This window comes from Trachemys scripta, chromosome 9 (assembly GCF_013100865.1).
Source record: "Trachemys scripta elegans isolate TJP31775 chromosome 9, CAS_Tse_1.0, whole genome shotgun sequence".
Lineage (NCBI taxonomy): Eukaryota > Metazoa > Chordata > Testudines > Emydidae > Trachemys > Trachemys scripta.
In genome coordinates, this window is record NC_048306.1 from 4,054,742 (window position 1) to 4,080,377 (window position 25,636).

Below are 25,636 nucleotides of genomic sequence, written 5' to 3' on the forward strand. Positions count from 1 at the left end.
TCACCAGGGAGCACGCTGAGCGTAGCTGAGGCAGAGTGTGAATTCCTCCGCACACCCTGCATCGCCCAGCGGAGGAGGACGCGGCCCCAGAGACGGCGGGCCCCCTTTCTGTGTTTGGGAGTGGCGGTGGGGAGCCACATCCGGGGGTTCCCTCTATGCAGGGATCTTGGAGCGCACATGGGCCTAGTTAACTGCCTCTCTCTAGGACACTCACCGGCTCCGTTATTCAGAGAAAAAGGACTCCCATCTGAGTATGGGGTAGGGAATACTTGCAGCCATTGAAGCCAATGGACAAAACTCCCAGGCACAGAATCGGCCCAATTGTGTCTGAAGCCTGCTCAGGTGAAACTCAGGCCCTGCTCCTGCAAGCTGGCCCGTACAGGGAATCCCTGGCCAGCGTGGAGCAGCCTGCCGGACTGGGAGAGCGGAGGGGTGGCAGGAAGACTTCAAGTGATGGGCACAGAGACAGCCAGGAAAGCTGCAGGCAGCATTTTCCTGTGGTAGGAAGCAGTGTCTGACTAGGTGCGTTATACGAGCTCCTATTCGGAAATGCCACCCAGCATAAAACATCTGGGCCCAATCCTGCGCCCAGCATTTTGCTATTGACTTCCACGCCCACAGGATCGGGCCCTCTCTTTGCAGCCCTATTACAAGGCATGGCAGAAAGAACAAAACCAAGGAATGGAACGTTTTTTTGCAGGAGCCGGGTCTCTGTAATGTGACGGCAGCTCCATTTACTTAGCAATGCAGGGTTGTTTTTGCACGGGGTCCCCTGAGTTTTACTCCTGGAGCCGTTCGCACTGCAGACCCAGGCGTCAATGAGCACTTATTCCAGCAGGCTCAATGCCTTTATACTTCACTCCAAGATCTACTGACAGACACGCCAGCCTCGTGTTACCCTGCTTCCGGGTCATACAGCTGCCCGACACCAGGCAGCCCAAATGGGAGAAGATACTGAAATAACTGGCCTAAACACCACCATGGTCTAGTGCTTTTCAGCCACAGATTCCTAAGTGCTTTACAAAGGGAAGAAGCCTCATCCTCATTTTACAGATGGGAAACTGAGGCACGGGGAAGGGATGTAATTTGCCCAGGTTTACACAGAGATTAAGGTGAGAGTAGATTCCAGGCCTCCTGACTCCCAGGCCAGTGTTCTAGCCAATGGACAATACTGCCGCTCTATGCCCGTATCCCCTAAAAAGCATGATTACTTCCAGTGTGAGGGATACAGCACTTGGCTTACAATTCACTCCAGACTGGAATAAGGCAGGTTGATTTTGCATGTCACTCGTGTCTTCTTATAACCTTCATCTTTCCTCCAAGTGCTCTGCTGTTTTATTTCATTCCTTATCCTCTATAGTTCTCTGAGCTCTTATACAAATAAATACAATGCTCCTTTCTTAAGTGTACCTTCTGCACTCGTGGGAAACCTTGACCTTCAATATGTGCTGCAACAAACTGTAACAAGCACCACATCGTATTACGGGCACGGCCAGTGTGTACCGGTTGTGCAGATTGTTCTCTGAGATGCAGCTGTCACCCAATTAGAACGATTGTCATAGACAACTATCTACATTGTGGTTTTGAAACATAATAATAATATTGCTTTGCCTTTACAATACTGCCTTTCAGCCGACCATCTCAAAACCCTCTGCAAACATTAAGTAACGCCCCCCCTGCAAAAAAGAACAGTGGATGAGGTCCTTTGGCCAGTCACATCCCTCTCTGTGCCTGTTTCCATGACACTAACCTCCACTGTGAAGAGTTTGAGATCTATGGATGAAAAGTGCTGGAAAAGAAGTAGGTGCCATCCACTGCTCTCCATCTACAGCTGGTTTAAAGGGAGGCAGGAAGAGATTGCAATAAGTGATTTGCCCATGGCAGAACTGGGAATAGTACGCAGGAGTCTACGAATTGTTTTCCAAAGGAGGCATCGCTTCCTTGACTGCTTTCAACTCCTTTGCACAAGTCTGTTTAGCCATGTGTCTGAAAAGCCTGTTTACTCAACATTTTGTGCAAAAAGGTCCTCCTGAAAACAAAGGAAAAACCAAGACACGCAAGGGAATGACTCAGAAGTGTAATTCCCACTTCCCAGATTCATCTTTCCCGGCCGGCGCCCTTCATGCTCTGCACCAGCACTTACACGGACCACCCCGAAGAGCTGCTGACAGCAGCACAATAATAACGTAGAGGAGAGTTTAGGGGTATGTCTTCACTACCCGCCGTATCGGCGGGTAGCAATCAATTTATCCGGGATCGATATATCGCGTCTCGTTAAGACGCGATATATTGATCCCTGAACGCACTCCCCGTCGACTCCGGAACTCCACCGGAGCGAGCGGCAGTAGCAGAATCGACGGGGGAGCCGCAGCCATCGATCCCGCACCGTGTGGACCCCAGGTAAGTCGATCTAAGATACTTCGACTTCAGCTATGCTATTCAAGTAGCTGAAGTTGCGTATCTTAGATCCATTTCCCCCCCCCCTCCCCAGTGTAGACCAGCCCTAGGGGATCTCATGGTGAACATTAAAGGGCTGATTAAAAAGCCTGTTTCCGTGGTTGGCCAAAGGAGGCACCATGAGGCCCACGGAAGCCAATCAAACTTCCCTAATCCTCAATACACTGGGTCCTGACAGCCACATTCTGGCTGGTGAGTGTTTCTATGTCCATGCCAGAAAAGCCGCAGGCCAAGAGAAAGGAACAGGCAGAGTTTTTCTGCCCCATTTCAGGATCTGTTCCAAATCCATAGAGGTCACGCCACAGGACTCCAGAACAGGCACCAATGAGAAGCGTCCTGAGGTGGGAGGCAGGTCTCAAAACATGCACACACACCTGGCCGTGCACTTCTCTCCTGCAGATTACCCTGTCCTGGGCTGTCACAATCTGCACGGAGGGGAATCCACACAGCTGCATGTGGCCAAGCCCGTGTGCTTCTGCAACGGCAGTGGTCTCCGAGGGCACGTCTCTGGTGGCCCCATCCACATGGAATTTAATACTGAAGTGGGATGGAGAAACGGTGGCAGAGATATTCAGCACCAAGGCTGTTTTGTTACCTAAGATCAGCAAACAAGGGTAAGTGCTTGGTGGCAGCTCCCATTCGAGTCAGCTCAGGATAGCCAGCCTCCCGCCTGAGCCCCCTCCCCCCGTAATGCTCATTTATGGGTTGTTGGCTGCCCACCCTTATTTCCACCTGTTTGGATGACATTGGGTCTTCTCCGAAGTTGGTTGAGCCACGTATCTGCGGCACAGGTGCTAAGCAATGATGGATTTAGATGGGCAGCCTGCTCGACTCTACAAATAACTGCCTCCTCAGCTGACAAGAGATTAGGTTCACACGTATGCGGCCCAATTAATACCCATGCAATGGAGAAATGGAAGGCCAGGGGCTCGCTAGCTCTTGTGGCTACCAAAACCACTACTCGTACGGCAGCTGTAGCCTGGGAAACCCGGAAAGACCAAGGAGGGTGTCAAGTTGTATGTAACGTGAGTGTCAAGCTTGCAGGCATTGGGTGTAAACAGACACCGGAAGCAGGGCATAAGGTAGGCCCAAATGCCGTGGATATGACCCAATGGTGCACGTGCTCCGGAGCTGTGAGGAGAAAAGGTGAATGGGCACCACAGACGCAAACAGCTGCTCACGCAAAACAAGGCAGGGGAAACACAAAGGCGAGGCAGGCTGGCCGAATGCCCATACCAGGGCTGGGGAACAGTAGCCGGGAAAGGCAGAATGAGACGGACGGAGGAATGGTCTTGTAGCCCCAGTTATGCCATGTCTAAAAGCAGACTGGCGTGGGGGAGGGATCACAGCTGTTCTGAGGAATGCCCTGTACATGTCTGCTTGCAGCGTGCAGGGCGCTCTCTGAGCTAGGGCTGCTAGCTTCACTTTAATAGTGAACGGCTCCAGCAGTGAGTGCGGTCTCCCAGGGAGAGCCCTCCTTCTATTTGCCTAGGGGAAGAACATGGGAAGGACTGGGGGAGCTGATGCTTTGCACTGTGGGGAAAGAGAGGAATTGCATGTGCTTTAACTCTGAGCCTGGAGAGGCAGTGACGAATTCCTCCCTTGCTCCCAAGGAGACCCTCAACACACACTCGGGATGTGCCCCCAGGGAGAGGATTGGGGCTAAATGCCAAACCCATCAGATTAACAGAACAGCTAAACCCAGCATCACAAGGATAATACCTAGACCCCTCACACACACGTCTCAACTCATTTACCCAGCCAGAATGAATCACCCTGCACCGCACGCCAGGCCGCGGAGGCAGGGAAGTCCTGCTGTCCCTGGTTCACAGACCGGGAAGCTGAGACACAGAGAGATGAACCAAAGTGCCTATGGCACAGCTAGAATTGGAATCCAGCTCTTCTCACTCCCTGGTCTTGTGACATAGAGGGGAGCACTCCATCATCTAAAAAATAATATATGGAGATATACCTATCTCCTAGAACTGGAAGGGACCCCAAAAGGTCATTGAGTCCAGCCCCCTGCCTTCACTAGCAGGACCAAGTGCTGATTTTGCCCCAGATCCCTAAATGGCCCCCTCAAGGATTGAACTCACACCCCTGGGTTTAACAGGCCAACGCTCAAACCACTGAGCTATCCCTTCCCCCTACTCTGACCATTAGGCAGTTTAGCCCCCAGACTCGCCTCCCCCCAGTACATCAGTGTGATGCCAAAGATCTTCTGGAATGCAAAAGGTTGTAACCCGGCTTTACAAAAGGCTAATGGGAAATCTCAGGTCCAAAGGAAGGCCCACTCCATTCCTTCTGCCCCCAAGACACCCCCAGGCTCCCAGCAGCCCTCGCAGGGTGGGGCTGGGTACAGGGAGCAAGGTGCCCAGGAAGGAATCTGAGTTGATTACCCCTACTGGTTGTTTTAATGCCTGGGCAATGAAACTCTCCAGGGTTCATTTTCATGTCAAATCAGTCTGGGATAGTACAGTGGGGCCCAGATGCGGGCTCCCGCTAGCCACAACTGAATTGCTAAGGGGCCTGGAATCATGTGGAAATTCAATAGAGTAAATGAAGCGTTTTAGAAACCGGGGGTGGAATTCTCAAAAGTGTGTAAGTGACTTTGAAAATCCCACGCTGCCTTTCTGTGATTACCCTGAAAAACAGAAGCTGGTTCAGCATTTTTACATTAAGATTTGTGCTATTGACTGCACATCATCTGTGGGTATTTGCTTTATGTTTATTCACACTTGCAGGATAGTTGTCTTTAAATAGGCTTCCATACATCATTCTCAAACCACTTCTTCTCTCTCAGCGTTCCTCAAAGCGCTGGAGCTATTTTCACCCAACATGTGGAAATGCATTCTCGGGATGTATTTTATTTTTAGATTTTTTTTTAATTTTTTTTCTTTTGGGTATGCAGAACCGGTCCCCCTCCCTCCTCCCCTTTTCTAATGAGTTTTGGCAGCAGGAAGTTGTTTGTAAATTACACAAATATTTGTTTTACTGGAAACATCTGCTTTAACACATTTGTCTCGAAATAACATTTTAAAACAAAGGTATTAAGCTGTAATGTAAATTGGGCACATCTGCTATGAGTCAGAGTCCAGGCAACCACATTCCCCCTCAATGCATCAGATCCCACGGCTCTCAGGGGGTCTGATCCAGCAGAAATTGGGCACCTTTCATGCTTTCTCTGCTCTCTTTTCTGGTACTACTTTTCCTAGAATATTGCTGACAGATTTAATAAATTTAGGCCACTAAATAACCTATTTAGCATCTGCTAACAGCGTTATAACTTTGGCTCCAGTTCAGCAAGGTATTTAAGCATGTGCTGAACTTCATAAGCACCTCACTCTTGACTTCAGTGGGACTACTCATGTTTTAAGGAAGGAATGGTAGGCCCATAAATATGTTGCTGAATCAGGGCTGTTATCCAGCCTCCAATGCCTTTGCTCTGCAACCGCTTATACCCTACCTGGTCTGTCTGTTAAATGTTTAGAAAGAAAACCAGAAGGTAAGTTATGATCCCCATCATTCAGATCTATCCATCTCTAGACAATGTGTGTTCTGCGGGATTGGGCCAGCATTTTAATTTTATTGTTTAGTTACAAGGCACTCAGCAAAGCACTTGTTTCTGCACAGCTTGAAGGCAAACAGACTGGTACGTATCTTCAAATATATCAGATTGATTGTTTTGCATCGTACAACACACTCTTAGGCAATCCATTCAAGTCAGTACCATCCATCAAGAGCGAGATTAGTATGACTAATGACAGACCCCAGGCATTGCCATCACTGGGAGCGACACATTTCAATTAAATACTAGGCAGCTTCGTTTCCTAGAGCGCCTTGGGTACAAATTGTATCCTAAAACGCTTTAGAAAGTTAAATAAAGTGATACAATGTTACAGCAGAGGGAGAGGGAATTCAGAGAGGAGGGCAAAGGAGAAAGTGCTACCTTCAGCCAAGATTGGAAACGTGATGGAGAGAGACAGGATACGGGAAGGCTGTTCCAGAAGGCTGGGTACAGGGAGGTTTTCCCGGTCCCGACACCCTGCATTCCCCTCTGCTTGTGCACACACAAATAACATCAGCATAAAAGGGTGGGTACCAGCCAAGGAAACATGGCAGCTCCCTCCTCCTTCCTTCCATCAGTCAGATCTCAGGCTAAACAAGCTTGATGTCTCAGAGTCAACCAGGTGCCCACCACGGTTTTCATCAGCTCAAGGCCGATGACACACACTAGCAGATGGACGAACAAGGTGATTTCATACGTCTTTTCCAGCCCTAATTTCTACAAGTCTAATTCAAAACACCCAACGTGCTGCCCAGAGCTGTGGCTATCTCAAATACAGGTAACCAAGTGATAGCACGCCCAGCTGTACCAGGGTGACACTCGTCACTCTCCTCACAAATAGGGGACCAGCTACATCCTCACTCAGTTCATGTCCCCAGGCACTAGAAGCTGAGGACTGCAACTACACAGGCACACAAGCTACAAAGCAGGATCTGAGAGGGTGAATGCCAGCCCTGAAGGGGTTAAGTGGCACAGGGGGTGGACAGTCTGGCTTGACTGGCATGGAGAACAGGAAAATATTTGGTAGGAATACACATTATTAGATTCTGTACAATGATTGCTGTAATGCAAGATTTATGAAGGCAACTAAAGATGAAGAACTATCTCAGAATGCAACCTAGAGCAGCTAAAACCATGAGCTCAAAAATGGCTTTAAAAAAAAAATGACTTGATTGGCATTGTCAATAAAGAACAGATCCATGCAATTATTGCACCAAAGTAGCGTCACAGAAAAAGGCGATATCGATGGAGGCAAAGGATATTACTCAAAGCATGATGATAACCACCAGCTCCCACCTGACAACTACAGCCCAGATAAAGACCCAAAGTCCAAAAACATGCTGCAAGCAACAGATGTGTGAGAGGCTGCGTCCCAGGGCAGGAAATAGCTCCGGGATCCAGGGGACACAGTCCTTTCAAAAATAGCTTCAACTCCAGCTACAGTATACAGGCCTCAAAATACAATTGACCTAAAACAGGAAGGAAGGAAGGCGGGGGAGGGGGGAAGATGTGTATCACGTTGCAGTTGCAATTAACATTTTATGAATCCTGTTGGGGCTCCCGGGCTGGACAAAAGATGATGCCATTTGCCCTTTCAGTCCGGCTACCTGCCAAGCCAGCTACAACTCAGATTAAATGAGTTCCCAAAGCAGCAATGTGTAACAGTCATCCGACGGCGTGTGCACCAATGAGTAACCTGAACACCAAACCATAGTGTAAGATGCACATGCACGCAAGAGAACTGGGCCATGAACGCAGCAGCTTCCCAGGCAACCAGCAAAGTGAGGATTTTTCTACCGCGCAGTGAACAGGTAGGCCACTATTAGCTGAAAGAAAAACATACAAGCTCTCCCCCATTGGACTTGTTCTGTTCCCTTCTTCAGCCTAGAATTCTGGGCCCGTCCCTGACTATGCTGAGGGCATAGGAGATTTTGATCCACATGAAGGAGCCTTTGCGAAAAAAAAATTCTGGGAGAGGAAATGCATGGCTGCCAATTGGCTTTCTTTGGTTGGGTTTGTATTTCTGGTTTCAGCAGGGCCCAGCTCTCTCCTGTGGTTGCAGTTAGGGCATGCAAAACTCACACCCACAAAAAGCAACAGCTTTTCATTATCTTGAGGATCCCAAGAGACAGCCAGGGTAGAGTTCTGATGGGCAGGAAGGGCCTTCTCTCGGTGCAGCCCAGGCATTGCTCCTTATGGACCATGGAATGAACAGCACATAATCATCACGTGATCCATCCCCTGTTGTCCATTCCCAACTTCTGGTCAAAAGCTTAAAGGGTAGCTTGGTGATTTCTGCCTCGCGATCAGGAAGCACAATCACTACATTTTACCTCCATGTTCCCCCCGACTTATTTCCTCTTCCACATTCCCCCGGCTGCATTAGTAGTGACCACGCAGTGAACTGAAGCCAATGGACAGTGCAAGCTTTCATCTCAGAGCCGAGCTTCAGCTCCACTTCCAATGAGACCATGTTAGAGGAAGCAAAAAGCAGCACGTTGCTCCGGCCTTCGGCAAAACTCATCAAACTGCCTCAAGAACAAAAATAATAATAATAAAAAACAATGGAAGAGGCAAAATATTTCTGACAGCTCTGACTGCCAAGGCAATGACAGCTAATGAAAACTTGGAATTTCCGTTGTGTGGGAAATTCAGACATTTTAAAATGTGTTTTTGTTCTGAATTGGAAAAAAAACAAACATATTAAAATTTCCTGAAAAAGGAAATTTTCGATTTTTTTTCAGGTCAACAGAAATGTTTGGTTTCCATAAAATCTAAATCTTTCAGTCTGATTTTGACTTTTTTCAGTGTTATATCGGTAATATAATGAAATCAAAACATTTCGGCATTTTGAAATACAAAATTGAAACATTGCATTCCAATAAGGCTGTAATGGAATGTTTCAACCTTCTCACAATGCTTTTTTTTTTTAAAGTTCTAAATGAAACAATCAAAACTGATATATTTCTAGAGAAAGCTTTGATTGTGACAAAATGGCATTTTCCGACAGAAAATAGTTTTGTTGGAAATTTTTTGATCAGCCCTAAAAGCAACACCGATGCTATGTCTACACTTAAAATGCTACCGCACCACAGCTGGAGCAAGGGGTTCTCCTGTCGCTGTGGTAAATCCACCTCCCCGAGAGAGGGTAGCTAAGGTGACAAAACAATTCTTCTGTTGACCTAGTAGTGTCTACAGTGGGATTTAAGTCAGTTTAACTACGTCGCTCGGGGGTGTGGATTTTTCACACCTCTGAGCAATATAGCTGGGTCAACCTAGTATAGACCAGCCCCACGAGTCTAAGGCTAGGTCTACACTATGGGGGGGGGGGGGGAAGAGGGTGTCGACCTAAGATACGGAACTTTAGCTACGCAAATAGCGTAGCTGAAGTTGTGTATTTTAGGTCGACTTACCTGTCTGTGAGGATGGCGGCGAGTCGACCTCTGCCACTCCCCCATCGACTCCGCTTCCGCCTCTCGCTGCGGTGGAGTTCCGGAGTCGACGGCAGAGTGATCGGGGATCGATTTTATCGTGTCTACACTAGCCGTGATAAATTGATCCCCGATAGATTGATTGCTACCCGCCGATCCGGCGGGTAGTGAAGACATGCCCTAAGTGTGAATTTAAAGTGGATTACTTAAACTGCATTTAGCCCTGTGTGGACACGCTCATTCAGAATTTAAATGACCTTAATTTAGTTTGAATTAAGCTACACCGAATTAAGGCTACTTTAATTCTGAATGAGCATGTCCACACAGGAGTTTAATGCAGTTTTAACTAATCCGCTTTAAATTCATACCTTTAGTTAATTGGGATTAATTTTCTTGAGTGTAGACAAACCCTAAATTACAGAGCTGGATGCTACCGCTGCCAAGTGAGGCATGCCAAACGCCTAAAAGTTCCAGCAGGGGCTTGTAAGCTCGACTCCTGCATTTCGTTAGTACTTGATTGTACGTGATTTATTTATCCAGGTGAAACCTTGCTGCTGGTCTCCTCTGTGGGCTCCAAAAGCCCTGTTAACAGAGGAAGCTGTGCTGCTCAGATGCGGGAGGCTGGAGCACTCAGGGGGTCCAATGCTTGCATACCCCTCATGCAAAGGGCTGCACCTCCCCGCAGCGCTCAGCCCACTTGTCTGGGCCAGGTGAGGGGTCGAGGATTGGCTCCTTGTGGCGGAGATTCCTAGGGGAATTATCTGAACCAGCATTTGGCTCCACCTGGTTCAGTTCACATTACTACTGGTGTTCGCTTCAGCAAGGGTGACAGATGTTTGTGCAGCAGGTCACAGCTAATTCAGAACAGTTGAGGAGAGCTTCTTCCTGACGAATGATGAATTCCCCAGTTTCTGAAGCACATTGAAAGTGAACAGAAAGATGTTGACTCAGTAACTGATCATGTCCAGAACCGATGAGTGATTTGTAGAGCATACCCCGAGATGTACTATTTTTTAATCACAACTACAGTTTATCCAGGAAGCTGAGAAAGAAATCTGGATCCAAATCTATGCTCTCAGGGATTTCGCTGCTGGAACGTTTCTCTTCCTCTCAGCTGTATTATTTTTGACAATGGCTAGAAAGGAAGGGTTCCTTCAGCAAAAGTCTGCCCGTGGCTGTGTTGGAGTCCAATGATCACAAGAGAATGAGCTTTAAATTTCAGTCTAATATACTACATACAGGTTAATATACTACAGAAAAGGAAGGTCTCTTCACGGAGCCTACTCCAAAGCCCATTGAAGTCAATGGGAGTCTTTTCAGTCAGGAAAGGAATCAATCTCACGGACTAAGCCCCACCCACTACCTCAGGAGTCGGCAACCTTCGGCACGCGGCCGAGACAGTTTGTTTATGTTGCTCATCCGCAGGCACGACACCGTCCCCACAGCTCCCAGTGGCTGTGGTTCACCGTTCCCGGCCAATGGGAGCTGCGGGAAGCGGCGGCCAGCACGTCTCTACGGCCTGCTCCACTTCCCGCAGCTCCCATTGGCCTAGGGAGGTTGTGGAATCTCCATCATTGGGGATTTTTAAGAGCAGGTTAGACAGACACCTGTCAGGAATGATCTAGATAATTAGTCCTGCCACGAGTGCAGGGGACTGGGCTAGATGACCTCTCGAGGTCCCTTCCAGTCCTACGATTCTATGTTTGGCAACCAGCACTCACTCATTCATCTCTGTACGGTAACAGAGCTGCAGATGATGCAGTGAGGTGCAGCAAACCCTGCATCTTGGCAGGGGTTTAGAGGAGGTGACCCTTGCGGTCCTGTCTCACCCTACGATTCTGTATACAGTTCAGCCCAGGAGGGAAGGAAGTTAGCAGGATCAGCTTCTGCTGCCTGGCCAAGGAGCAGCAGCTCCGACTCCTGGAGAGAACCAAGCACTCTCGGCTGAAGAGGGAACTCAGAGAGAGCGAGAAGCAGGTTTTAGCTGCAGAGACCCCCCTGGAAGCATTCTGCCACTACCAGAGAAGTGCTGCTACCTCCGAAACAAACCCTGCTTCCTTATTCCACGTGCAGGAGGCATGGCCTATTTTCGGATTCAGGGAAAGGCTGCCCAGCCCCAGACAGCCTCACCCCCTGAGAGGCAGGCATAAAGTCAGGAGACCCCCTGACTGGTCTTGCCCCAGGGCAGTCAGGGGAGCATTACCATTGACTTTAGTGGGTGCAGGATCGAGTCCTAGGGCTGTACAAGCAGGAGTCTAGCAATGGCAAGCAGCGCTCAGCAGAGTTATAACAAGTAAACTCCCTCGCCATTCAAAGTGCCACGGACACAGACTGGTATCTCGCTGGGGCTCTTGGCGCTGCGAAATTTCGGAGCTGTTTTTCAGCAGTGGTGCAGTGGTACAGACACCGCCAGTAGTGGCAACTCGACTGCCGACCAGGCAAGGCCGTTCCCCGGGGGGCGAGATGCACACACATGCCTGTGTGCACTACACTAGTGCTTACACTGATGGCACTAGCAGTGCAGCATTGCCTAAAAGTAGGGTGACTAGACAGCAAGTGTGAAAAATCAGGAGTGGGGTGGGGGGTAATAGGAGCCTATATAAGAAAAAGACCCAAAAATCGGGACTGGCCCCATAAAATGGGGACATCTGATCACCCTACCTAAAAGTGGGTTCAGAACTGTGCTTCGTGCAGGCAGGACCTGCGTGTGCCACAACCCCTTTTGTTAAACTCCTTCAGTCGCTCCTATCCGTCAGTTTACCTGCAAGAAGGCATTAGTAAAAGGCAAGTCATGCATGAAAGGGAGGCCCTCTCCAGTATACACTGAGTCAATCAGGGGGTTGTATTGTGATCAGGCTCACATACAGACGCCTCTTTGTACCTCAGGCTGAAACAAGCACAATGCACCACACTATCTAGGTCGGGTTGTCTTGTCAGCCCACTAGCAAGCAGCACCTGGCTCGTATCTGTTTGGAATGCTCCTTTAGCATTGTCTTAACCAAAAGGCTGTTCTGTTAGTTTGTTCTCCAAAAGAAAATGGCCTAAAGTAAAATGCCGGGGTTCCAGCTGAGCCTGAGGAGAAAACTGACTAGCGTGAGGAGATATTTGGTTATTTTCAGCTAGAGAACAAGATATTTGTGATTCCTTGAAAATGCAGGTGGACTTCAAAAGTTGCAACTATGTGGACATCTGCAAAACAGAGGGACATTTTTGAAATTGTTTTGAAGCCTTCCGTCATGCAAAACACTCTGTTCTGATAACAAGTTAGAGAGACACATCAGCCCCCAAAATTTCACCGTTGAAAAGCATCTCTGAAAACACGTGGGTAATATACAGGCTGTTACCAAAGTTAACAACCTGTGTTCATACAGAAATGAAGGTGAAGTGTTTTGCAGCAGCAAAGTGGTATTACAAACATTTATACATCTCAGGTGGATGAGCCATCTCAGGGAGCCCGTAGCAGGGTGGCTACCCCGCTCCTAAAATAGAAGGGGTTGAAAGCAGTCCTGGAGAGGGCTGGGGACGGCAGACTGGGGAAGCGGCTGGGCCACGCCCCAATCAGGCCACAGCTGGCCTGTATAAAAAGTCTGTGAGCCAGCGGCCCAAGGGGAGTCTCTCTCCAGGCTAGGAGAGAGCAGGGCCTGGCTGCCTGCAGGAAGGGGACTGGAAGTGAAGCAGGGCTGGGGAGAGCCAGAGGAGCTCCAGGCTGGCAACTCCCCAGGCTGCAGGGCCTGGTCCAAGGCTCATAGAGGTACTGGGAGGCAGAGGAAGGCAGCAGGTCTGAACCCCCTTGCCTATGATGAGTGGCTTTTACACTGCAGTCTGCCCCAGGGAGCGGGGACTTGGTGATGACCGGCAGTAGCCCAGACTGAGGCAGACTGGGGATTAGAGGGTTGGGGTTTCCCAGAGAGGGGAGACCCATAGATACTGATGGGGGTACTGCCAGGGGGCAGCACCCAACATAAAGGGGCACCAGGGTCTGGGAAGGACATGGGGCCAGCTAAAAGCAGGACACCAGCCTGCAAAGGGTGCCCAGGCTGGAAAAGAGCTAATTTCCTGAGACGACCAGCAGGAGGTGCCGCAGCAATGAGTCTCGCACCTTTACAGAGCTGTTTTCAAAGCCTTCATGGGACATCAAAACCCTTCCTTTTGTGTCATAGTTTCACGGGGTTTAAGGGCAGAAGAGACCTTTAGATCATGTAGTCTGACCTCCTTTATATTATAGGCCAGCGTTTCTTAAATTGGGGTCCGGGGCATTGAAGGGGTTTTTAAAAATGACCAACAGAACCAAAAAGAATATAAAATTAAAACGAATAGCAGATTTGCTTGTTAATATAATTGATGCTTCTGCGCAAATGTGACTTTATTCTCTGTCTAATCTGCAAGTGTATTATAACAGACGCCTCACCTGTCCAGTTTGGTAAATTATGGATTCAACGTTTCTCTAAAGAGTCTGGCAATGTAGGAGTTACAACAAACCCGTCAAACACACGCACGTTACACTCCGGATATGGGCCTGATAGTGTTATTGCACTGAACGCACTCCACTGAAGTGGAAACGAATAGCAACCCTGTCTCTGAAAGCCACTGCTAATTGTATCAACCTGTCAATAAATGGATTCTTTTTTGCTGACTGCACTAAAATTCATTATGTGTCTTAGATCCTTCAATTAAAAAAAGCAAAACAAAAGTGAATTAATGAATTTGCCACTCGATACAATTAGGGATTCAATAAATTACATGCGACTCCTCCTCCATCTTCCATAATGACACAAAATTCTTGACTTCTAACCAAATCCTCATTCAAAGGAAAACAGAAATCCCAACAAACACAAACACTTGCATTAGACTAGTGGTAATAGTGCCATTGCACTGTGTAATTGGCCTGGATTCAGTTCTCATGTCAGAATAATCGAGTTGCATTTGGACCATTTTTCCCCTCTCTTGGGCAGGATTAATGTCTTGTAGAACAGCATGTCCGTACTATTACCACTTTACTCAAATATTAAGCTATTCGTAGACAAAAAACTGAATTAATTTACAATTAAAATTGATGCTAGGTAGATTATGGTTAAAACACCCAAAGTATTCAATAGTGTGGAAAGGAGAAGAGAATGTAGATACTCCAATCTGAACAGTTCATCTGCGCTGGTAATACCTTCATATCTATAAAATGTCACATTGCAGCTCCAGATGCCAGTCAGTTACACTGTATTTGAAAGGCTCTTCCTAAGCCAATATCCAAGGGATTTTTTTTTAAACAGACGATCTGGATTCATTTCCAGATCAAGCAGAATGGCTCTTTAAATGTCTTCAGGTATGAACATCTCAGAACACAAAAGATATGGCCAAGCAGGGAGGCATTCACAGAAGAGCAATCAAAATGATAAAGGACCTGACAAGATTATCTTATAAAAATTAAGAACAGTGTAGGCTCTTCTTCCAGCGTAACAGTCCCCAGTCTAAAATTGGCAACACCCCTCCGCTGAGCAGAGCCAGGTTTCCAGGGCCTTGCAAGCCGGCTTTCCAGTGGGGAAGAGATTGGTGACATGGAATCTGGGTACATTCTATGGGAAACTTGTTTTACTGGTGCACATATCAGTCCTGGAACAGAGATGGCCGAACAGCATGCAGGGCAATCACTTCTTTCTGGGAATCTCAGCTCAACGTCAATGCCCAATTTCCAGGGGACAACTCTGCTCGGAAATTGGCTCCAATCACAGACACAGGCAGAGAGCAGACTGCCCTGCTTCTCACACAGCTTCCCATTCAAGAGCCACTGTCTCCACACAGAACCATGAACAACAAAAACTAACACCACCACAGCATGACTTCCCAAACCGGAAAATCCTCTCATGTGCTCAGAAAAACTAGCTAGAAGACCACATGTGCCATCTGCTGGCCCCTGCTGCAACAGTGAATAGAGAGAGCTTGGATCAATGACACCTAAGGGGAGACATTTAGGGGCTGAGGATTTAATGAGATGAAATTAACCAAAGGAAAAATCTGTGCTGAGTATCAAGAATGAAGTCTTAACAGTCAGACCTGTTAAACTGTGGGACAGTCTCATGGCAGACCCATCATTGGAGACATTGCACTCTGGGAAAAGCACTCTGCATAATCTACTTAGGTTTTGAAGAAGCTTTTAAAAAGAAGATGCCTAAAGGAAGAATAGCTCAGGTGTGTTTATTTACTTCTGCCACTATACAAGCCAAAACATATGCACTATCATTGAGCACAAGTACTGGCTTGTTGGCTGGGAATCGAACAACACACAGCTGCTTTTATTATTTAACACATCTCATTGGACGTACCATTCAATCTGCAATCCTGTTTCAGGGATTCCTCAAACAAACAGCTTTAATACGTGACCATTCTCGGCAAGTGCAATAGGGTAATTGTTAAGCCTGCAGCCTTGAAAGTATCCCTCTAAGCATTCCCATCGAAAGGCTAAGTCACTGGCAGAGCAAGTAATAGGCATTACAGAGATGAGGTATGGGCGGGCTTGGCACAATTCAAGTTTTAGTTGTTTGATCATTTTGATGGATCATATCAATGTTTATTTTTAAGCATTTTTTTTTTATTTTTATCAATTTAAATGTTCACAGTTGCAGAACATTATTGGGTTTTATGCATTTTCCCCTGATTTTTATCAATTTCAATTTTCAGAGTGGAAGGAAATTATGGGGAGGTCAGACAATTATTTAATGACAGAAGATGTTGAGTTTCAAAAAGTTACAGCTTTATAACCTTTAAACCATGAATTGTCAATGTCACGTCGAAATATACAGTAAGTGCCCTTAAGTCAAACTCTGATAAGTTCTCAAGTAGCATTTTTCTTGCTTTGCCTATCTGTAAATTTCTGTTAATACTGATGGAAGTGGTTTTATGTCAGTTTGGGTGGGTGACAGTGAAATCAACATTTACCGATAAAATGCTGATCATCCTGTTATGGGCCACTCTGATACAAAGTAGGGAGGCTCCATAGATGTCTCTAGGCTTGGGTGCAAAGTGTATCTCTAGCAAATAACAAAAACACAAGATAGGCCCAGACTGGGTGGCTGGGCGTTGCCTGGTGCTCAGGAGCCTCTCAGAGCCAGTTCTGCTCCCCTCCCACGATAAGCACTGATTTATCCCTCTGTAGGCGGCTGAATGTGCAAGAGGGGGCACAGATCTCCAAGCCAAGACAAGGAAACTGTGCCACCGGCTACACTGCTCCTTTGATAACGCAGGGAGGCTTACGGCTGGCAGCTCGGCAGAGCTTGCTGGAGCAAAAGAATCCATGGCGGACACTTCGGACCCTTAGCTGTGGATTCTCTTTCCCTAGCAGGAACAACCCAGGGGCAGGCGGCATGATCAAAGAGGATTAATTAGCTCCACGGGTGCAGCAGGAGCAGCCAGCAGGTGGCGCTGTTATACACAGGCTGCAGATATCATTATCACACACATCTATGTCAATATCTGTTCCCACGCACCCCTACTGCTGTCTGAACTGCAGATGGGATGGAGCCGATTTCCATGCCCAGGACAGGCTTCACTGCTCAGCTTCTCCCTTCCATGGACAACTTTGGCTCTCTCTGAACCTTCCCTTCCCCCATCCCCCTTGGAATCCGCCAGATTGCTCCAAATGGCAGGTGTGTTCCTAAGTGTCCCCAGGAGATGGGTCCTATTTATCCCTCTTGGCTATCGCTATTTTGGGGGGTGCTCCGACACTGTTGTCCAGGCAATCTGCAATTGCCAAGTCACCCCTGGGCAAGCGAAGTGTGCTAGGCCACCATCCTCAGTGAACACAGCGAAAGGCGATCTTTACACTCCATGTACGTCAAAGCCACTCGCCGTAGCGTGTTGTCCCCAGTGCCCATGTTTTATTTTCAGGCTCCTGGCAGCAGGCTGGCTGGTTATAAGTAGCGTCTTGACAGAGAATTCCAGAGGTGAGTTAATTAGTGGGTGGCTATTCGGAATGTCAGCAGTTTGCCAGCTAGCAACCAGCCTGTCTGCTTTGCGTACAAGTGCAGAATGATTGATTTCAGAAGTGGGTGAATGCACGACTCTGGAACACATTGGCGGTACCTCGCAATTTGCAGGGGAATACTATAATTTATTCGTAGACATGATTTGCCATTGGTGTGGCGTAAGTATATGTGTGTGTGTACAGATCTATTTTAGGGTTTACGTGGACATGGTGCAGATGCCAGGGCTTTCCCATTGAAAAACAGGAAGTGCTGCTCATTGATCTAGAAGCTTTTCAATCATTCTCCTATTGTAAACATTATCTGCCTTCAAAATCTTTAATGTGTTGCAGATGTGACAAAGGATAAAAGATCCATCATAAAACCCCTCTATCTCGGTGCTTTTTCCAGTGGGGCAACATAATAATGAATTTATTAGCATATAGAGCTTGCCAACATATGCTTATAGTCACTCACAAACTTTTGACTTGACAGTTTACAAGTATGTTTAAATCATTACGGTTTCAGTTGACCATGCCGCTATTATAGGGTCATTATAAATAAGAAACAAAGGTTACACTTTATAGAACAGGAGATAAATCACAACTAGTATATTGGAAATAACATGTTTTTTTTTGTTTGTTTGTTTTTGTTTCTCCTGATTTTCAAAACCATTCAGGGTGACAGCTGGTAGGAAAAGGGGTGGTCAGCAGCTGTTAGCAGTTAAACTGCTAGAACCAGAGGTACCCCGCATATGAGTAACTGGTGAGCAGGAGAGGTTTAGATCACCAGTATCTACATACGATCAAACCAAGCTCCTTGAAAGGTCAGTTGTTTTGAATCTTCTTTCAGGGAGAGTCTCCTAGCTGGCAAACTGTGATCATCTTTTGTTTTAACTTCTGATCAGGATTCTGCCTTTTATCACTAGACACTGTGTCTTCCCAGGCTTTTAGCCATCTACTGCCACAATGGGACGCTGGTGCCTCATCTCTCCTTTTGCGATTTAATTAAGTAGGGAGAAGCCACCATGCTATTTAAGGTTCTTACGCTTCTTGGGAGCATTTTGACTTTCTGCATGTTGACCCTACGGCAAATTAGATGTCAGGGTCAAGGAAAGAGAGTATCAGCTGAACTGAACATGGGCTTGGAGAACAAGTTAAAAAAGAAAGAAATACAACTCGCCAAACTGTCACTCGCTGATTTTGAACCAGAAAAGGGTCAAACAAGACCTCAAAAATCCACTTTAAGCTATTTGACTTGTTTGATCACTAACCTAACAATACTCCCCAATGCAGAGGAATAACGGCACACTCTGGGACCCAAAGGCTTCCCCCGTCTTCAACAATATAAAAGTGTCCAGTAATTAAAAAAGAGGAACCATCGATAATTTGAGAAACCAACCCTCCTTGTGCCTCTTTACCCTCCTCAGTAGGCAGGGAGATAAACCAGCACAAGCCTGCAGTCCTGGCTGTATGCACATATTTGCAGAGCTGTGCCAAGGATGGAAGAGTTTGAGATTTCAGAATCTGGCTCTGTTTCAAATCAGAGCAGCCACTGAACCGTTCAAAATTCATATCAGAAAGTTCTGAAAACATTTCAGCGAGGGTCGATCAAAAGGTTTTGTTTCAATTTTGACTTTTTAAATTTCCTCCGAGGTTATAATAGGTAATAAATATCACATGATCCCAAATACAAAAATCAAAACAAAAAATCATCAAAAAAAAATCTAAATGTGTAATTCTGAAAATGTCAAAACGGGATGTCAAAACATTTTTTTCTGGTTTTCAGCCCAAATCACAAAGCATTTCACATCTTTCCACAGAAATTTCTCCAACCAGTCTGCATGAATGCTCTAAAGTTATATTGCACCCAAAAAGCTACATTAAAAGAACATTAAGGCTGCAAAGTCAAGAACTCGAAAGTTAGGAAATGCCAGAACAGCCCCATTCATTTCAACGGCACTGCTCATGTGCTCAACTGCTTTGCTGGACCCTTTGTTGCAGGGGGAAGCCTGAAGAGATCATAATGCCAAGAACATCTCGCTCAGACGTCACTCTTTACCAGAGATATTTTGCTATTGTGGGGAAGGAAGTTGCAATGTTCATGGCATCCAGAGAAGTTAGATAAAAACGTTAAATATTCTTGCTGTAAAGTTGCAACATAACACTTTTTTTTTTAAATCCAGAACCATAATGTACAAGAACCAAAAACAGAGAGAGACAATGCAGGCTGCTCCCTAAGGCAGAGGGCCCCAACTCACCCCCATCTTGCTCTAGGCTGGCTCTTTGCAGATTTACTCAATTCACATGCCTCCCTACAGAGCGCCCTATCCTGCACACAGGACCAGAAAACCCCTTACAAATTAAACCGATAGCTTGTCATTTTAACAGTTTTCCATACACCACAGAAGTAAGCAACAAATACCCCTTCAGCCAGATAAAATGAGAGGGGGAATCCTTCTGTTCTTTTTTTCATTTAATGTGTTCACATACCAGGGTGACAAGAAAGATATAAACACCTAGACAGATAGGGTATCTGGGAGATCAAGACAGTGATTAGACCAGCCTAGAGAGACAGAAAAAGGTAGCGAAGGATTATGCATGTCTTCAGAGATCAGTGATACTATTAGGCTAAAGGGCATAAAAGGAAATTTAAAATACACTGAAATAACATGAAGCTGTGACACAAAGATTTAATATAGGATGAAACCTGCATCTTTGGCTGAGCTTGATACAAGAGGGCATAGCTGGATCAACTGTATTTCCCTTACATAGGCCTTGATGGTTCAGTATTTGAGGAAAGAAAGTGCATTTCATCCTTACCTGAATTCGATTTTTATTATGTTGTCTAACATCAATTAGGGTTGGGCTAGAGGACTTAAAAGGTCTTTTCTGTCTCAACTGATATTTGAATATAAATATTTTATTTACACATTATGTAAAACACACTATCTTGGATAGGTAGCTGCTATTAAATCTCTCAGCCCTCACTCTGTTAGGGATATTTTAATTGTCCCAGATCAATGGAAGGGTATTTATAAACATCTGGGCTTAGTTTAAGCGTCCAAATTTGCCTCTTAAACTTCAAAGCCGCAGGGCTGATTTAATCCAGGTTCAGTTGTCTGGTCTTTAGGAAGAGAAGCATACAGCCCTCGAAACGAAATTAAATTGGTGTAAATCGGTGTAGCTCCACCAAAGGTCAATTTTCAGCTGCCCCAGATCAGGCCTAAATGGATATTCTGGTCTCGGTACATCAGGGAAGTGGTGGGAGTTGCTGCTTTCAGTGAAGTTGTACCAGTCTAGGTTGAAATAGAAATGGTCTGGTTTGCTTTAGAGCAGTGGTCCTCAAACTTCATTGCATCGTGACCCCCTTCTGACAACAAAAATTACTACACGGCCCCTGGAAGGGGAATCGAAGACCAAGCTCCGCCGCCCCGGGTGGTGGTGGTGGGGGGGGTGGGGGGAGGAAGCAAAGCCCTGGGCAGGGGGCTTGTAACCTTAGCCCTGGGTGGTGGGGCTTGGGCTTCAGACTTGCTGGGGCCCAAGGCCAACACCTGCTTTGGCAACCCCATTAAAATGGGGTTGTGATCCACTTTGGGGTCCTCCTTCTTTTCAATACTTTTACCAGACAGAAAAAAAATCCCACAGAGTCACGCGCTCCACGGGGTATTGGGAGCACAAGGGGTTAGGGGGAGGGTAGAGAACTGGATTTTGGTCACCACCTGTGCATAACAACATTTAAAATCTCCCGTTGAACCCGACTCATACACACCGGCCTTGAAAAAGGAGGTGCACCACTTCAAGGCAATGGCCTCGTCCCACACACAGTGGGCCGGAGTCTCACTTACACCGAGGCCATCCTACACCTCCCAGGCTGTGTAAATGGTCTTGGGGGAGTAGTGGGGAGACAACGTACATAATATTGACATCTACTTGGTCCCTTTACACTGTCAGAGCAGTTTACACGGGCCTTAGTGTAGATGAGAATTAGCCCCAAACCCGCTTTCCCTTCACTAAGTGGCTACTGCACCTTTCCATGCTGTGGAATACACCACACACCTACAGGGCGATGAAATCAGCTACACATGGGTGTCCCCTCAGAGGGGCCATGCAAACCACCTCCTATTTACAGACAGCCGAGGAGCAGCCAACTTCCTCTCCTCTCAGGTCACTGGGTTGTTATTCTAGCCACCCTTGCTAGTGTCAGTGAGGCTTACATACAAAAATCTGCCACGGGTCTGCTGAAGAAAAGACTCCCGGGGCCGGATTCATCCCTAGCATCATTCCATTAAGTTCAGCGTTAATGGACCCTTGCACCCGAGTACTAGGTAACGTTCAGAGCGGGAACGAAAACTCAAGTCATTATTCTCGTCACCTGCTAAGAACCGGAGCTGATTCTTAACCCTTAGTTCCCCATTTCCGGAGCCGCCGCTGCAGTCGTCTTCATCATCACAGTCTCCGCTTTCTGACTCATCCTCATCCGTGGTTTTGTCTGGAGCTTTTCGCCGGGATATTGACATTCCTTTCAACAGCTGAAAGACACAAGGTGGCACAGAACCATGGGAAAGCCCCCTTCATCACTGTCCCGCTTTGCAGGGCTTCCCCCATCCAGATGTTGATTCGTCTTAACAGCAGAAATCGTACTTTAACAACCTCAACTCCTTCCACACCCTTGGCTTGAGACATGCATGCCGGAGGAATGGGCCAGGCAGGAGGGAAAGTTAATTACTCATCAAGCCCAAGTGTCAGCTCGTTAAAGAGCTCAGGGATGTTCCTGTACACAATTGAGAGGAGACAACTGGCAAAAAAAGTTGCATTGAAGAATTTTGCCCTGAGGTTGCCCCCAACTTGCCCCCTACACAGAGGAACTGGCCTAAGTCTGGCTACGTGCCACAAGGAGAATTCCCAAACAGGCTTTCTAACCCAGCTACAGATAGCCCCTTTGCTTGGTCAGAGAGGGGCTCAGGATGCAGCCCTGAGAGTGGAATTTGCAGAAAAGCACTCAGTACTGGTCCAACTCCTACCGAAATCAGCCAGACTCCCATTGACGTCAGTGGGAGCAGAGCTAGTGGTTTGGAACCCTAAGTTAACACTTGAAGCCGTCGATGGGTGTGGTGCATGCAAAGGCCTGAGAGATTGGACTCTCTGTCTTCCCAGCCTAATAAAGATCTCTAAGAAAATGCTGGTTGAAGAGAGAACTGCCCCACTCGGAAGTAACAAGTATGAAAAGAAAGGAGAGATCTTGCAGGATTTTTATCCTTGTGCGTCACCAGGCTGGAGACACATGGTGCCCCCCATATGTTATATAAACAAGCAAAAATAATAGCCCAGATTTGCAGAAGTGCTGAGAACTCCAGTCAAAGTCCAGGGGATCAGCCTTTCAGAAAATCAGGCCCAACAACAATACTATTATAGCTAGGGAGAACTGTTTTAAGGATAACCTGGATGTCAGAATTCAACTGTCCAATAAAAGGCAGCCATCCTACTTTAGAACCAAATCTCGTGTTCAAAGAGGTCAGCAACAAAAGTCCTATCACCCTAGATCAGGGGCGGGCAAACTTTTTGGCCTGAGGGCCGCATTGGGTTTTGGAAATTGTATGGAGGGCCAGTTAGGGGAAGGGGGCGTGGCCCGGCCCCCCCATCCTATCCGGCCCCCCCATTTCTCACCCCCTGATGGCCCACCCCCCTGGACCCCTGCCCCATCCACCCCCACCCCGCTCCCTGTCCCCTGACCGCCCCCAGAACTCCCGCCCCTGACTGCCCCCCACTTCCCCATCAGGCCCCTGCCCCATCCAACCACCCCTTTTCCCTGACTGCTCCCCTTCTACCCCATCCAACCCCCCCCCCACTTCCTTCCTGACTGCCTCGGGGATCCCTGCCCCCATCAACTCCCCTGTTCCCTGCCCTCTGACTGCCCTGACCCCAATCCACACCCCCACCCCCTGATCACCACCCCAAACTCTCCTGCCCTCTATCCAACCCCCCTGCTCCCTGCCCCCTTACCGTGCTGCCTGGAGCACCGGTGGCTGGCGGCGCTACAGCCTCGCAGCACAGAGCACCGGGTCAGGCCGGGCTCTGCAGCTGCGCTGCTCCAAGAGCTCACAGCCCTGCCACCCAGAGCATTGCGCCAGCGGTGGGGCGAGCTGAAACTGCGGGTGAGAGGCTGGGGGCGAGCCTCCCGGGCAGGAGCTCAGGGGCTGGGCAGGAGGGTCCCGCAGGCTGTAGTTTGCCCACCTCTACCCTAGGGTCAGGCTCTTATATCAGAGCCCTGCAAAGTTAGTGGTGTGCACTGCTCCCAACGTGCAGTACAGGTGACATGAGCCAGAGAAGGAACGCAGCAAACCGGCAGGCCGGATGGGCAAATCAGCTAGCTCTTTGGCTATTTGGTAGAGGTTGCAAGGAAAGGGGGGCTGGAGCTTTAGGCTGGCTGTTCTGGTCACTCAATGCACCCAGGATTGTTAAGGGCAAGTGAAAAGAACAGGAGTACTTGTGGCACCTTAGAGACTAACAAATTTATTAGAGCATAAGCTTTCGTGGACTACAGCCCACTTCTTCGGATGTTGGCACTGTATAATTTCACTTGTCCAGAGAGGGGCTTTTGGCTATCCTGGGATACTAGAAAACCGCAATGACTCTAGCCTGGTTAAATGGCAGATCCTAGCACGTAAGGGTGAGATTTTCAGAGGCACGCAGCCTTGTGCTAAATCCCATCAAGAGAGCATGTTTTGTAAAAGTGACTGGTCAAGACAGAACCTGACATATATGGTAGAAATAATGCAGCAAAAGAACTTTTAATTCATCCAAAGTAATTGAAAGTCTCTTCAAGCAGTAAAATTGCCTAGATATCTTTGTGTAAAGCCTTAACCAGTGCTTAATTTGTAATGAAAGAAGTGCCAGGGCTCAAGCAATTTTTTTACATTCATAACTGATGTAGCAAACGCAGAGGAGCTGGGACTGAACTGCCAAGCCCAGAGGTGCTGGGGCTTGTTCCCGACAAGCCCTGGTGCAAATTAAGCTCCTGCCTTAGCTAATCAGGATATGTTCCACAGCTAAAAACACTGAGTAAAATCAAATGTCTCTAATGAATGTAAGACTAAGATTACTATCAAACACATGCTTGGAAATTCTTGATCCTGTTCCGTTAGTCAGGGTGGAAGGAAACGGGCACATTTTGGGTTATTGGTTTCCTCCTGCTGATCTTTCCCATTTACTGTTTCTAAAATAACCAAACTATTCCATCATAAACAGATTTGTTTTGAAAAGTTTGAGTCAGCCCGTTCATATATGCAGAAAAATTCCATCTGTACCACTACATAGCTAAAAGCTTGAATTTAATCTCCTGACATTAAAAAAAAAAAAGTAACAGAGAAGATATTGCAAAATAGAAGCTTATTGCATACTTTAGAGGTTTAGTTAGTTTCATCTGTTGCAGTGATGTGCATATCTCTCAAGGCATTTTTAATATCTGGAATCCAGGTTATACTTTTAAACTATTAAGCTGGCGTTAGAAAACAGCTCCCAAAATATTTAGTTGTTGGAGTTTATACAACCTTAGAGGAATGTTTTCAGCGTCTGGCTTCACATGTCCACAGCAATGTAAACACATATGTTACTGTTTCTATTAGAGTTGCATAACCTAATGAAAAGCAAATGGTTCGGACTCAAATCCATTTCATTTTTGCATTTCATGCCACCCATATTTACATGTTGCACACATTTAATAACTACCAATATAAAAAATACTGTTTTTTAAAAAAACATTAAAAAACAAAAATGTTTGCTTCACATATTTATAAATATGATGTATGGAAAATAGCTGTGAAATATTTTAGATATGTAGGAGTTGAAACAAAAAATTAAGGTGGACATTTTTGAACAATTAAATAGGCCGTTTGCTGGGGGCGTTGAGACTGCATTCTGAATGCCTAATACGAAAAGCACCTACAGATGGAACCCTGTGAAGTTCATAAACCTATTTGCATTTATAGAAGGACGATCACCTGTCACAGCTGATGTCTGCGTGGCTCTCTATTAAAGTACCAGCTATCTGGGTACACTCCCATATGGTAACACCAAAGAGAACTCCCACAGTAGATATACTTCCATCTGCTCCTTGGTTTCACACCATTGCTTCTCTTTCACAACAAACTCTCCTTCCCTTCCACTTTTTTCCTTTTTAATTTATACGGCTTTCAAAAGACTTCTACAAAAAGAACTCAAAGTGAATTCATA

General features: G+C 46.9%; 1 protein-coding gene across 2 annotated transcripts in view; it reads right to left on the bottom strand.

Moving 5' to 3' along the window:
• The window catches only part of GPC3 (glypican 3), a 262,387-nt gene that overhangs the window by 23,350 nt on the left and 213,401 nt on the right, over nucleotides 1-25,636 (bottom strand). The window contains exons 7-8 of one of the 2 annotated variants that reach the window (XM_034782133.1): nucleotides 21,780-21,936; nucleotides 20,199-20,703 (exon numbers count right to left, since the gene is read on the bottom strand). In XM_034782133.1, the coding sequence (XP_034638024.1) occupies nucleotides 20,534-20,703; nucleotides 21,780-21,936 (327 nt within the window). In that variant the 3' untranslated portion in view covers nucleotides 20,199-20,533. Of the gene's footprint in view, nucleotides 1-20,198; nucleotides 20,704-21,779; nucleotides 21,937-25,636 lie in introns of those variants that run through there. The other variant, XM_034782132.1, reaches the window with a different exon arrangement.